The 15,889-nt window shown below is 50.4% G+C and overlaps 1 protein-coding gene across 1 annotated transcript in view; it reads left to right on the forward strand.

The window, feature by feature from the left end:
• The first annotated feature begins 8,568 nt into the window (after positions 1 to 8,568).
• Positions 8,569 to 15,889, forward strand: part of TRPM5 (transient receptor potential cation channel subfamily M member 5) — a 52,665-nt gene continuing 45,344 nt past the window's right edge. Inside the window, exon 1 of the mRNA XM_078863774.1 lies at positions 8,569 to 8,669. Coding sequence (XP_078719900.1) covers positions 8,643 to 8,669 — 27 coding nt within the window. The 5' untranslated portion in view covers positions 8,569 to 8,642. The remainder of the gene's footprint in view (positions 8,670 to 15,889) is intronic.

Genomic DNA, 15,889 nt, shown 5'->3' on the forward strand with positions numbered 1-15,889 from the left:
CGGCAACCTGCGTCTCCGGAGCCCGCACGCGGCTCATCAAGGAACTGTTTGGTGACGTCATTTATTAAGCACCCACCGTCTCCTGTCCACGTGCATTGTGGGCCCTCGAAATAGTTTTGTTTTTTTACTGAATAGTAACACAAAATGTGCTCTTCTTGTTGTTTTGGTTGCCGGCCCCAGTTCTAGTTCAATATCCTTGAGACTCTTTCACATCCCCAAATCAACTTGGTTAAAGGTGCAGCCCCTGCAATGGCCCTGCCGACGCCACTGCTGGCACAAAAGCCCCCCCCCCTCGCTCGAGAGAAACCCTGGAGAAGACCTCGGTCTCGAGGTCTTCTCCAGGGTTTCTCTCGTTGGCCTCGCCGTGCACGCTGGCCAGATGTCTTAGGAAGAGGTGGCGGTACCCACACTACCATACCCCACCGCACACGACTTGCCGCTCGACTAACCGTTCACCGCACTGTTAACCATGTGCAGCAGTGCTGCACGGTGCTACTGTGTGGACAGAAGTAGTTGGGGGGGGGGAAGGTGTGTTAAGAAGCTTGCACCATTGTTCATGTTTTTGTTTGTTGCGGTTGCACCCGATTCAAGAGCCGCATGGTTCACAGGGCTATACCTAATAAATGAACTGAACTGATTGTTACGACTGCCGCGCCGGGAAATCGAACCTGTGCAGTGAAAGTCCAGTGTGAAAACCACGAGCCACTGCTTTGCCGATCACGTGAACCCGTCTGGGTAAGCTGGGTAATCGAGAAAGATGTAAAATTGCACTTTGGTGAATTTCTCTCGCGGATGGCAAGTTTGGTTGTAAAATGTTCGCGGCAGATTACAACAGCAGTCAAAAGCTTCAGCACGTTCGATAACGTTTGATGTCGCACGTACGGTTCAAAATCCCGTGAGTTATATTGCTAACAAGAGCAGAGCTATAAAAAACTAAAACAGTCCAACACGTGTGCTTCACAACTTTGCCTCTGAACCGGATATACGGCATATTTATAGAGAAAGCAACGTTTTTATTTTGGGGCAATCGCCGCTTTCATCTTCGCCATGAATCCGGGGCCATTGCCTAGAACGTTGCCTATGCCCCCTTCTTCGGATTATAAGACGCCCTGCAGAGTAAGACGCGCATCAAACTCGCGCCCGGCGTCACAAATGTGGACAAGATCCCCCCGTGTAGCCTCTCACAGGCTGTTGGGGGGGGGGGCGAGTGCTGTTAGCGAGCAGCAGCACCTATGAAGGCCGGCACGGCGCACGAGTGAGGTGGCCGACACCACGCCAGGCCGCCTTTGTCTCCCCAGTGGGAGATGTTTAGTAACAGACCGCACCGGGTACGGTGACTCATTTGAGGCACGCGCGCGTCCAACCGGATTTCAAGACAGCCCACCCCAAATGTTGATTTTGAAAGTGCAGGATAAAAAGTGCGTCCTTATAATCTGGAGAATACACGGTGCGTACAAGTGGTGTTTTCCCTCCCCTGTTCTGTGTGCGCGGTGTTATTGACGAATGTGTTTGTGTTACGCAGTCCAGCGTGTGATTGTGCAGCACTGCCGCGGTTTTATGGTTGACATTGTTGAGCAGAGGACAACGATCGATCGAAATTCGTTCCTGGCTCTTTCGCTTCCTTGAAGTGCCGGACTTGAAGCGTTCGGTCTGAAAGCCGCGGGGCGTTTTTCGCCGTTCCTGTCGACGTAAATGTTTCCCCACGTGATTTTTGTTTCTCCTATTCACGCTGCTGTACATTTATATATGCAGGTTTCAGAGATCGTTTTACAAGTTCTTGAAAGTTTTGCACTCTTTAATTTTTTACAAACATGCAGGATTTTCATTACTTTTTTATTCTCATTATTATTATGATCTTTTTAAAAAAAGTTAAATAGGCGTAAAATTAAATGTGTTTGGCTGTTTATTTATCCGTTCAATTGCTCTTACCCACGCCACAGGTCGAGCGCCTTAATGCACCTCCGATGAGCACGGCTGGCCACGTACGGTGCGAAAGAAGTTCAACATACACACTGTTCTATGGAGGTGTTTGTTAAAAGTCGAACTGAAAACATTTTGGTCTTCAGAGCTGCAATAACAAACCAACATCAGGGATCATAGCGCCGAGCTGTCAACCAATGAGATGCGAGCTTCGAATCCATTCCACCCTCCCTCCCCCGCCCCCCTGATGTCCAGAATAAACGCCTCATTCAAGGGCCAAACATCGCACCTTCTGGCTTTAACATTCCCCTATGAATCAGAATATTCATACTGGAGGAATCCGATGAGCTATAAAGCTCTTTCTCACAGATGTCCAGTAAATGCGCCGGTGGAACCCATCAACCACACTGGTTGAACATCAACAGGCCGATGTTAATTTCTTCAAAAGTAACAAAAATAAACTAATGCCCAGCCACAGTGCGATTGTGGCGATGCAGCCCAAACTGTGGACCCTATTGTATAAACCACTGTCGTCTGCGATTCTTCAATGGAGGGGGATAAAAACAACTCCAAAATCGCTCTCTTGAAGCCCCCTTGTGGTAAGTAGACCTCGGCATTGGCACTTCGCTCCTGAACGAACATTACTGCCATTTGCAAGAATACATTACACTAGAGATAATCATCACAATTTCATTTTATAGAGCGTAATTCATGCAATTGCATCCCACAACGCAGCCAACATCAATTATCCGGTCCCTTACACAGATTATATAAAAACAAAACCCCCCATCGCTGAGCAAATCAAAAAGAAAAGGATGAATACATGAATAACGAAGGGGGGGAAATGCACGTAACAATAAATGACCATCACGGAGAAATGCAATTTAAATAAATAGATCCGTTCAGTCTCCATCCTCAACACGATATCACAGCCGGGATCACAAACTGCGCTTTAAGAACCCCGTTTCATCACGGGCGGCTCAGACCCGGATTCAAACCCAGGCTGTCAGCGGTTGTCGGTTCAGTGCCCACGTGGTGGACACTGCGTTCGCACGCTCCGGGCGACCTGGCCACCCACCCCCCTTCACTTGTAATTGAAGACGGTGGTGGTCACCGCATCGCACGATTTTCACGATTGCTTCTGCGGCCGTCTGGAACGCTCTTCCTTCCGATATTCGGAAGCCACTGGAGCTACGCACTTTTAAATCATCTCGATTGACAACGAAATTCTTGAGAACTGCTTTTTGTGTGGTTAGTTTGTTGTCCTTCCCCCGCACCTCCGATTAGCACGGTTGGCTACGTACGGCGCGAAATAAGTTCAACGTACACCTTCAGCGTCGCTACTCGGCAAACAGCAGCTTTTGCACCCCAGTCCTTTGTGAAGCTGGCATGAACACAAACACGGCAGTGGCCTGCTCGTGTTGTGTGTGAGACAGGAAAGCGGATGTGCGGGGGGAGTGGGGGTTGGCAGGTTACGAGTGGGCACTGTACGTTCTCAAGGGTGCACAACACAAGGGGACTCGCAAAGTCCCGTAGCCGCAGTGTTCACGTCCCACACTGCGACTCACCGCTAAGGGGCCGTCCATAAATGACGTCACGCGATTGTGGACGATTTTTGACCCCCCCCCCCCTAGTCACACAGCGTCACAAAAAGTCAGACCCCCCCCCCCCTAAAACATGACGTCACAAAGCTCTGCCCCCCCCCCCCCCAAAATATAAAACATGCTTCAAATCGCTATAAACTATTGTCATTGTAGTGCGTATGTAATGTGGCGCTGCACTCTGATGTTGTAGGAGAAAACATTTATGAAAAACGTGTCTATATTTATTGAAGGGAAAATGTCAAAACTGGGTGGTTTTTAACTTTTGCCGACAAAACTGGATCCCAAATTTCAAAACTGGGTGGTCTTGGAAAACGACAGGCAAAACAGGGTGGTGCTTTTTGATATGACAAAACTGGGTGATGTTCAATGTGGACAGATGTCAAAACTGGGTGAAGAAGGTGTACGATTTAATGTATCATTTTGTACACGTTTAGGTCCTTGCGTTATTCATCCATATGTCGCCACAGATTTAGAGCGTTCCAAATGATGTTTCTCGTGGCTCATGTTCCATACCTTGCACCACAAACTTCCCGTTTGCATACTGGCACAGTGTGCCAGCTCGCTACTACAGTAACACTTACTTGCCATATGAATACTGGCACAGTGTGCCAGCTTGCAACTACAGTAACACTTTCAGCTCGCGAACATACACGAACTTGCCATTTGTATACTGGTACAGTGTGCCAGCTTGCATGCTACACCTACTCTACTACAGTAGAACAACGGTAGATAGTGTTTGCGTCGAGAAGTATGGTGCTGCACACTTAGAACAAAACATGTTTGTTACATATATATAACTACTTCGACGGGCAAGAGCGCTTGTTGTGGCCCTTGGCGCGACAGAAGGAGCACCGCGTGAGGCCCAATGGGCCACCTTCGCCACGGTTGCGAATCCGACGCTTCTTCGGGCGGCCAGCCTTCTTCTGGCGAGGAGGTGGCATCATGGTGTTGTCGCGTTGCAGCTCCTCGGCAATGGGCAGCTCGATACCGGCAACCGAGGTCCATGTCGTGTTGATGGCAGAGACTTGGTAACACACCGCACATGCGTCGTAGAGCTCGGGCATCCGCCCAAACGCCATGAGGGCACGAATGTAGTGCCGACACGGCAAGCCCATCTGCTTCATGTACCCGCACGTGCACGACCGAGAGCTGAGATCGACTCGGCGCTTGGCAGAGGCGTAGGCGTCTGGATCCTTGACGTATGCACGCGTCGAGGTACTCTCGTAGACCTTGTACCTCGGGGCCAACGCCTGCTGAGCGTCGATGAGTCCTTGAGCGTACGGCGTAATGACACGCCCTTGAGCGGCCCACTTCTCGGCGTCGCTGCGGTGGGCAAAGGCCGTCGTCATCATGTCTTCCATGTGGTGCATGAGGAAGTGGAAGGGGTCCATCTCGCGAGCCGGCAGGGCCTCGCTGTTCGTGGACTCCACAAAGTTCGTCGTGCGCCAGCCGTACAATGGCGTCGTGTGCAGGTGCGGGTAGAGCGCCCACGTGTGGGGGTCGATCTTGTTGTAGTACGTGGCCGCCGCAGGCAGAGCTACGCCCAAGCAGCCCAAGGAGTTGCGGAACGCGGCCTCGGAGGCGCACCCTTGGGCATCGTAGATGATGCCTTGGAGGTCGGGCGTGAACGCGGAGCCGATGTTGTCCACGCCGTTGCAGATCAAATGCCGCGTGCAGTGGATGAGCATGAGGTCCTTCCAGTCGGAGGCTAGGATGCCCGTGCCACGATCGCAGAAGACCGGCGTGCCGTCGAGCTCGATGTCGTTGGTCGTGCAGCAGTTGAGAAACCAGTCGTAGGCCGCTGCCGTCTCGGACGGCACCAGCGCCACGGCGAGAAGGACGTTGCGGTTGTTGCCGTCGCGCCCAACGAGGACGAGCATGGTTCCATTGTAGGCGCGCGCCTTCATGTGCGACCCGTCGATGCCGACGACGCGTTGAAGACTTGGCTGCAACGAGCGTGCGATCGGGTTGCAGATGAACGCACCCCAGAAGATGCCCGCGTCTTCTCGCACACTGCAGGTCGTCGCGTTGAGCTTGCCGAACGTCTCCACCAGCGAGTTGATGAACTCGAAGCCTGCATGGGCCGCACTCTCATTCGCCGCGATGCACGTGTCCTTGGCGCGGTACATCATCCGGGTCGGGACAATGACGCGAGCAACGTCGGCGACCTGGGCAATGACAGTCGGTGCGGAGGTACGGGGGTTGGCGCGAAAGGCCGAACGGGCTGTCGTGTTCGCCTCCACTTGGCGCTGCGTGATCTTGGTAGTGCCCGTGCAGCCGTGGTGATCCGTGCACAGCGCCGAGACGCGGAAGCCGCGTCGTTCCCCCGTGAGCTTCGTCAGCTTCACCTTGAAGGAACAAGGTGTTGAACTAGAGCAGACGATGGCAACGTGCCGTCCGCCGCTTCGCTTGAGGTCAAGGACCGCGCGCTTGCCTTGTTGCAAAGCAAAGTCTTGGATGCCGTGGATGGCCTCGCGGCGCGTGGTAAAAGTCTTCTTGGGGTGGAGGGTTGCCATTCGAATGTGAGCAAGGTGGCAGTGCGCCCGCCTGGTCGCAAGCCCGCCCTGAGCTCACTTCCGAGTCCGAGCCGTAGCTTGAAATGTTGGTCGTTGGGGTGCTGGCACACTGTACCAGCGTACAAATATCAAGTGTGTGTAGTTATATGGTGCTGGCACACTGTGCCAGCATACTAATACCACGTGTTTAGATGAATGGGGTGCTGGCACAGTGTGCCAGTATACAAATACCAAGTGTTTGGATGAATGGGGTGCTGGCACACTGTGCTAGTATACAATTATCAAGTGTATTTGACAAATGTCAAAACTGGGTGCACCCTGAGTGTCCAAAACTCAAGTTTTTGGCCACCCAGGGTGCACCCAGTTTTGACATTTGGGATCCAGTTTTGTCGGCAAAAGTTAAAAACCACCCAGTTTTGACATTTTCCCTTTATTGAAAGATGCGCATTTTTACGTGATGTCACATCTCTCACCCCCCCCCCCTCGTCACACATCGTCACAATGTCTGACCCCCCCCCCCCCTACTAGGTGCGTGAGGTCATTTATGGACGGCCCCCTAACTTTTGGATGCTCAACGGAGCCAATTCGTTCGGCCTCGCCTGAAGCAAGTCGCGTGGCTTTCAAACGTGGAGGTTGTCACTTAACCGTGCGGTGTGCGAGATTAAGAACGTGATGGTCTCAACGTGCGTATGTTCCCTAGTCCTTGAGTTCCTCGTTCTATCTCTCGGTCTAATCGCAAGCGCCGCACCTCTTCTCTCTCCGTGCTTCACGAGTCGCTCGCTGCCCCCCCATATGCGGCTCGTTTCCTATCGGTCATCATCATCAGCAGCATCACTACCATCAGAGGGGCTGCTTGCTGGCTGGTTAAAGAATTTCAAAGATTTGTTGATATTTTGTGTCCGTGTTCTTGCACACAACAATGTTTTCTAGCACCAACGCCCAACAACGATGTCGTTGTAAGGGCAGTACGGGGTGGACTGTGGCTGGAGGATTGGGGCGACCGGCGTTTTGTGGTGCAACTTGCGATGTCACGAATCATGTGCGCGTCTCTGCCTCTCCACTCGGTGGTGACGAGGCAGAGACGAGGCGCGGTGATGTTGTCGCGAGACTCATTCAACTGGGTTCTTTGTCCGAGTCCGATGACATCATCTCAAAGCCAGAGCACCCCTCGTTTAAAGGAAGACTAAAGGGGCCGTCCATACATGACGTCACGCGATTGTGGAAAGATTTTTGCCCCCCCCCCCTCGTCACACGGCGTCACAAAAAGTCAGACCCCCTTAAATATGATGTCACAAAGCTCTCCTTCCCCCCCCCCAAAAAATCATATTTTCATTTTGAAAATAAAACATGCTTCAAATCGCTTTAAACTATTGTCATTGTAGTGCGTATTTAATGTGGCGCTGCACTCTGATGTTGTAGGAGTGTTGTTATAACAACAATAATTCTATATTTATTTAAAGTTGCGTATTTTGATGTGACGTCACATTTCTCACCCCCCCTCCTCCTCCTCGTCACACATCGTCACAAATGTCTGACCCCCCCCCCCCCAGGTGCGTGACATCATTTATGGATTGCCCCAAAGACAAACTCAACAACTTATCTGTGCACACATCTAACAAGGCCAGTGGCTCACGGGCTATCGAGCACCAGTTTTAAGACCTTTTATTATTTTCTAGGGTTTTATGACAACAGCATCTATTATAAAATCGTGGCGTTCCGTTGTCCGTCAACTAAATTATAAGAGCCTTTCAGAAGGCCTCAATCAAGAAGTTCTAAAAATAAAGTGAAGCCCCCCCCCCCTCCACCGCCAGATGTGGGGGTAGAAAGTTGATCCAACAGGCATCCAAAAATTGTCGATCCCCCCCCCAAATATAAATTTATTTTGTAGACATATGCTGAGACACCCTACATATCATGGAGTCAGTAGTATCTGCACACGTGGGGGGGGGACATCAATGGGAGTGACAGGCGAGACACCGAGAAGCTCTCCGAAGGAGCGAGAATGACACAAACTGGAAATGCAGGTTACATACAGCAGGGCACGTGGTCGAGTACACCCAACGCAAGCCTTGTGCTGCGCTGTGCTTCTATGTTTACACGTCTATGCCCCCCCACCCACTCTTGCCAAATAACATCTGGTAATCCAGCAAGTTGAACAAACCTTAAACTCTGATGATGAGACCCATAAGCTCGAAACCGGTCTGGACTCCGATGAATAATCCAATTGGCTGATAAACGGACGCATTATTGCACATGTGTCTGTGTGTGCTGTTTGAAGCTCATGGGAGTTTTTCCCAGGCCTTTCTGCTGTGATGATGCTCGCTTTGTCATATTCAGATTTGAATTCATAGGTTGTGTATAGGTCACCACGCCTTCTCATCTCACACACACTCACACAGACCGCCAGGCACTGGCTCGTTTCCCCTGTAACCATTGTGCATAGCCGAGTGACACACCCACACACAGTGAGTGGTGGGTAAGTCGCGAGGCTTTGGGTCGCGACGTCCTTTTATTTGGCCCCACCTCGCTCGCTACAGACCGGGGAGGACAGAGACTCACGAGAGGAGACTCAACCCAGAGCCGTGCGGTGGCTCAGAGAGCCATGGCGAGTCTTGGCCCTCAAGACGAGGTGAGTACACACACACACACCTGGCTATCGCTGTGTATGTTGCTAGATGCCTGTGTGTACACCGGTTTAGGCGTGCGTGTGTGTGATACAACCCCGAAACCGGGCCTCCCCTAAACCAGTACCTCGTGCGGCGTGTCAACATCAGCACCGTGGAGACAAATGTGGCCGGGCGTGGTGTTGCCGGCCACACCACTTCCCTCTTGTGCCGCACCTGCCTTCACAAGGTGATCGCTAGCAGCACTCGCCCCAACGGCCTGTGCGTGTGTGTGTGTGCCACGTGGGATCTGTGTTATACCTGCGTACGATGCCTGTGCACAAGAGTTGCTCACTCACTGCCCTTGTCCACCTCCACTCACCCAGCAGTTGTGTGTCGGCTCCACGGGGAGACATTTGTCTGTGTTAGTGTGGGGAGCGGTGGCGCAGTGGTCCCTGCACCGCGTTACGCAACCCAGCGGACGTGGGTTCGATTCCCGGTCACGGCTAACGTCAAGTGGGGGGTGCAGTATTCCTGGACCGATTCGGAGCCTCGCTTAGGTCGACTCAGACTTAAACGAGCCCCTTTGTGCTCGGTGTGTGTGTGTGTATCAACACCGGGGGATACAAATGCCTTCGGACGTGGTGCGTTGCTGTGCCACGCATCACCACCACCACCACCCCCGTTGTGCGATGCAGCAGCCTTAATAGGTGCTCACTAACACGAGCCTCGAAAGCAGTGGGTAGGACTGTGTACATCGTCATCAAGATGCATTCTCCCGTCGTCGTAGTCGCCATCGATTTGATCATCGTTTTCACCTGGCCTCATTTATATTCTGATCGTCATCCCTATCACCCACGTTCACGTCATCGTTCTCATCGCCTGACATAAATTGGATCATCGTTATAATCTGACGTCATTATCATCAATTGGATGAACACCATCATCATCATCATCCACCTGGCGTCATTATATTCCGATGATCGTCCATTTTTTTATCATAATCTTTCTATCCACACAATTGTGCACACATCTCGTGTCATGCCAGAGTCTTCCATTGATCCAGGTGGAGAAGAGCACCACGGCGAGCCTCAAGACTCGTTCTGTCGTGAGAGCCACGCTGCGTTGCGACATTGGGCCAGTTCCCACATCATTCAATCCGCGGAGTGTCCGTCTCGCTCCTGCACATCATTGGCCGATCTCATCGCTCCGTCCTCTCCCTTCCCGTGGGCTGCTATTCCAACTCCGCTCTCGTCAATTAGCCATCATCGCCATCATCATCATCCTCCCGTCGAGGTGTCTCTTGCTCTCCAGGCCTGCTCTGATCATCCTCTCAGCAGTCGATGTGATGATGTTTCGACTCTTCCTTCATCCGTCCGCTTCTCTTCCTGTCTCTCAGTGCGCAGTCATTCCGAGCAGAATATATGAAAATACATTTCAATAGACGGATTCATGTATCGGTGAACTTTTTTCGGGTTGCTGGTAGATTGTGGAATGTTGACAAGTAGCCACGGCGATAAGCAGATCGTGTGTATAGTGGTTGCGGTGTGTCGGGTGCGGAATTATGTTCCGTGTTGCTCGTCGGCTGATGGGGGGTTCGCGTGATGCGTCACAAAACAAGAAGCCACGGCGAGACGCGTACCGGATAGTGGTGGTGGTGGTGGCGTGCCGCCCCAGAATGTTGTTACCTTAATTGTATTACTGTTCTGACATTCATAATGCAGGGGTTTTTTTGGTTTGGGTGAGATCGCGTAATTATAAATGTGTCGTTAAACCCGCCACCATCCGATACAGCCAATTAGTAAAGGTTTGTCACGTAAACAGAACGTTGACAATTCGTTACGAGTGCAGCGCAAGGGTGTGTTGCAGAGTAAACCCACACAGTAGTCGGTTTGTAAATGTTGTGGGTTTACTCTCCAACACACCGGTGGTGCTGTACTAGTGACGAATTGGAAAGTAGTTAAAGACTTTGCACATCCGAAACTTGTGCCCCGGTGTCTTATCATGTTGCACACATCTGGTAACACACAACAACAACAGCCGACATTCGTCACTAAGTGGCGATGACGTCACCACAGTGCTTGTGCCAGGCTAGGTGCACGTTGAGGCCACGTGAAGTGTCGAACGCTCGCTGGCAGGAGTTGAGGGGGCAGACCCAGGTGCCACGGGTCGACTGACAGAAGACTGGTTGATGCACCACCAGCTGTACCCCCTAATGTGCCAGGCTAGGTGCAGGAGGAGGTCTCGGGACACCCAGCAGGTGCCACTGCTGACTGAGATGAGTGGCCGATGTACCACCTATGCCCCCTACTGTGCCAACTTGCTGTGTTTTAGCCCCCCAACACTCCGCTCGTTTTTGTGAGCATCGCTCCTCTGCCCTCCGTTGTTGTTGGAGGGCACACACACACCTGGTAACACACACACCGAATTATTATAAGACGCACGAAACATGGGTGCTTTAACATACGTGTGGGGAAAGTTTGGGGCGCGTCTTATAATCCAGAGCATACGGTACACATCTTAAGAACGTCACAGCTCGCTTATAAACTCGCTGTGGGCGCCCCTGAATCAGGAGGAGCCTGGTATCCAACTCGGGTTGACCGGGTGGTTGACAGCGCAGCGCGCTCACCACTGCGCCACCGCTCCACCTCCCCACCTCCAAATAGGGCCTTCATTAATTCGTAGATTATACGTTTTGGCCGATTTGGTAGGAATTGTGTTCACTTTGCAATTTTAGTTGCAAAGCGGCTGGTTGCTGTCGCAAACGGCGGCGTGGCCAGCGCACTCCTCCACCAACCCCGTGGCCACCAGACAGAGTTCGATTCCCAGCCACGGCTACCGTCAGTGGCGAATGATGTCAAAAACCGGCCAGAACCGGTGTGGGGATCTCTCCCCTACGTCGACTCGGCCTCAAGCGAGTTCCTGGTGCGGTTTTTGTGTGAAATAAAAATTACAACGCATGAGCACTGGAGAAACAAAGGCGGTCGGAGCTGGTCAAACAACCGTAACAACTCCCAACAGTCCACTGAAGGTCATAACAGAGGCGGTGGGTTTGGGGAGGTTTCTGAACGTTCGCTTTACGTTCCAGGAATGTACGAACGAGCAGTTAGTGGCAGTGAAGCGTTGCAATCAAGGTTATTTGTGGCTCGGTAATTTGTTGGTGTAAGACGTGCCGAGTGGTAAATTACGACTATGCACAGGTGACTGATGTTTGTCCTAAAATAACAGTAGGGTACCGTATGTGGTTAAACAGACGAGATAATGACGGAGTGGAAGCCAAAGGAGGGAGGGAGGGGTCCCTCGGAGGACAGCCAGCGCAGAGATGGAGCGTTCAGCTTCGTGAGCTGATTTGTGTGGAATTGAGAAGCCTTCATCCAGCAGTGGATTGATTATTCGCTGATGATGAGGCCGAGGGAAGCCTTAATCCAGCAGTCTGTTGATCATTAGCTGCTGATGCATAGGGAAGCCTTAATCCAGCAGTGGGCTGATTATTAGCTGATTATGAGGCACAGGGAAGCCTTCATCCAGCAGCGGAGTGATGATCGATTATAATAACAGTGATCAATGGTGTTCAGCAGCATCTGTTCATGCAGGCAAACCCTGACACAAGGGCTGTTGGAGTTCAGGTTTTCTTTTGTGACTTTCCAGACATAATTATTAAAAAGGGTGTTTTCACTTTGACATTATTTGTTAAATACGGTGTATTAAACCTGGGAGGTATGTTGCCCGCACCGTTAATGACCCTCAACATTCAATAGAATGGATGTTCGTGTTTGTTTCCGCGTCTCCGTCATCGGTCGGCGCTTCCTTGCCGCACCGCGTTTGTTCCGATGTCTGTGTTCAATGTCCCGGCCCAATCGGTGACATTCACAACAGCGGTGATGACTCCCTCTCTTCATCGATGTGGCCCTCTCTTCACCCGCATGATCCTCGTCGACTTGAGTCGGTTTGGGGCATCGATGTCTCACTCAGAAGCAATCCTCAAACTAACCGACAGGCAAATGACGTGGTGATGGTGATACTGCTGCTGCTGCTGAACAAACAGCGATAACAACGCAAGACTTTCATCGATAACACTGCAAAATAGGCGACGTTTCTGACAATGGCCCTTCTGCATGGCATGTAAATAGCATTCACTTTGCGAATTCATAAGCGTGTCCCTCATGGCAAGGAGAAAAAAGACGTGCAGATAATCTTTGCCCCTTTTACGGCAACAGTCACCGAGTTCCATTTTTAATTAGCAAGCTTCTATTACATACATGCCTGAGCACGTTCCAAGCATGTTTGGAAATCAACATCACCTTACGATTTGAAAGTATTCTTATCATCTGTTACCCTGATCAGACGCTTTGGTTCAGCATCGCCAACTGTACGTCTCTTATTTTGTTTTCACTTTGACATTATTTGTTAAATACGGTGTATTAAACCTGGGAGGTATGTTGCCCGCACCGTTAATGACCCTCAACATTCAATAGAATGGATGTTCGTGTTTGTTTCCGCGTCTCCGTCATCGGTCGGCGCTTCCTTGCCGCACCGCGTTTGTTCCGATGTCTGTGTTCAATGTCCCGGCCCAATCGGTGACATTCACAACAGCGGTGATGACTCCCTCTCTTCATCGATGTGGCCCTCTCTTCACCCGCATGATCCTCGTCGACTTGAGTCGGTTTGGGGCATCGATGTCTCACTCAGAAGCAATCCTCAAACTAACCGACAGGCAAATGACGTGGTGATGGTGATACTGCTGCTGCTGCTGAACAAACAGCGATAACAACGCAAGACTTTCATCGATAACACTGCAAAATAGGCGACGTTTCTGACAATGGCCCTTCTGCATGGCATGTAAATAGCATTCACTTTGCGAATTCATAAGCGTGTCCCTCATGGCAAGGAGAAAAAAGACGTGCAGATAATCTTTGCCCCTTTTACGGCAACAGTCACCGAGTTCCATTTTTAATTAGCAAGCTTCTATTACATACATGCCTGAGCACGTTCCAAGCATGTTTGGAAATCAACATCACCTTACGATTTGAAAGTATTCTTATCATCTGTTACCCTGATCAGACGCTTTGGTTCAGCATCGCCAACTGTACGTCTCTTATTTTGTAAAAGAGTTTAATCATTGCAATAATTTCATGTTTATAATCTGAGCAAGTACAACAGTCACGATGGTAATCTCTTCATATGTTTACCTTCATTTTTATGATTGCATACTAGAATCATCAACTGTCTTATCCTGCTAGTTTATTAACCAACTGATGTTCTGTACAATCTAATTTGAGTGGATCTTGGTGAACTAACACACACGTGGTTAGACGATTGTTGCACCGTTTACATTTTTTTATAACGACGTGAGTTGTTTATCAACCTCCGTGAACACTTTAAAGGAGTCGTCGTTACGTCGGAGGTGGCCGCCGCGTGGGATTGTGGTCCGAGTGCCGAGCCGCCACCACCGAGAACCCCAAGTTTCAAGTTTCATGTATTAGGTAGAGCCCTGTGAGCCATGCGGCTCTTAAGTCGGGTGCAACCGCAACAAACAAAATATGAACGGAGAACATCTTAAAGCGACGACGCGCAAACAATGTAACAACAGTAATCATAGAAACTGTGATTTAAATTTAACAATAAACGATATATATAACATGTACGACCAAACTTTGCAGCCATAGCTGGCAGTATGACACTCCCAGTGTATGATGTGTGAGTGAGTCAGTGGTAGTGTGAGTGAGTGTATGATGTGTGAGTCAGTGTATGATGTGTGAGTGAGTCAGTGGTAGTGTGAGTGTATGATGTGTGAGTCAGTGTATGATGTGTGAGTGAGTCAGTGGTAGTGTGAGTGAGTGTATGATGTGTGAGTCAGCGTATGATGAGTGAATCAGTGTATGATGCGTGAGTGAGTCAGTGCTAGTGGGTGGGAATCCCAGAGGCTCGGCCAAGCGTGGGGTTTTCTCACCGGGGTCTTTATGTGTAGCGAGCTGAGGGTCTCCCCGTCGGGTCACCGACAACCGCACAAAATAAAACCGGATTTTACAATTGTGTTTGCACTTAATCTCACCCAATTCTAATTCTGCGCGATAAACAATCCACGGAAATCGTCGTCTTGTAAAAGGAGCGGGTGGGAAAGCGCTACCACCTGGGGTGGATAAGAGGTCACTTGAATTCTCTCAGAAGTAGTTCTTTAATGTCTGCTTTTGTGGGTCGTTCTCTGGTATATGTCGGATTGCTTCGCGGGTCCCTGATTGGTTTTTTTTGTCGACTGAAATAACGCTGATAATGCGATCGAGGATACAATTGAGGAGAGATGTGGGGATGACGAAAAACAGTGGGAAATAAATTTTTATTTTAAAATCAACATTTCGGTGCTTAACATTATAACTCGGCCACGGACTGTGAACATTTGAAATTGCAGCAACAAATGAATGAAAGTAAACCTCAGGCCCCATTGGGTTCACGCTACAGAGAAGGAAAACTGTTTGTCAATATCTTTTGCAAGACGAGTTAAATCTTGATTTGAAGCTTTCGTGACTTCATGAATCCATACTCTTTGGTTCTTTCGGTAACAAAAAGTTACGTTATTCCAAAGTGATCAGCAAGTGACACTGTTTTGAAAGCTGGACGAAAAGTTTGAAGAACGTCGCAAATGTGTGTGTCAATACACATGTTGAGGGCCCATTAATAAAAAAAATTCATATTCGGTGCAAAGCCGTTGGGAACAGCTGACGGGGGTGGGGGGGGGCACGGAGTTAGTGGAGGGATTTGGTGAAGGGCAAACGGACGGAGGAGGGAGAGGGAGCGAGGAATCGGTGAGAACCTTTTGGAAGGTTCGAGAAGGATGTGGTTGAGGAGGGTGTGGCGTGAGTATGGGCAGTTTTGTCAAAGAAGCTTGACACACACAGAGTGTTGTGTGAGAGCGTGGGTTGCTGGGGGAACGGTGGTTCAGCGGTGAGCGCGCTGCGTCCACGAACCCTGTGGCCCAAGTTCGATTCCCGCTCACGGTCGGTCGCTAACACCGGTGACGATTATCTAAAGCGGTCCTGGGCCTGCCCAAGGTCGATTCGGCCTCAAATTAGTAGTTGGGGCAATGTAGGGTAAAGCACAGTCCGCGATAACACGTGACAGATATAAGTATGCACGCTGGGCAAAGACTGAGGCGTGTGGGTAGCATCTATAAGTATCCAGCAGCATCCCAATGCCCTGTGTGATGCTACGCCGAGGCAGCTGTACAACCTGTTATTATATCTCGCGCGAC

The sequence above is a fragment of the Lampetra fluviatilis genome, chromosome 16 (assembly GCF_964198595.1).
Source record: "Lampetra fluviatilis chromosome 16, kcLamFluv1.1, whole genome shotgun sequence".
Classification (NCBI taxonomy): Eukaryota; Metazoa; Chordata; class Hyperoartia; order Petromyzontiformes; family Petromyzontidae; genus Lampetra; species Lampetra fluviatilis.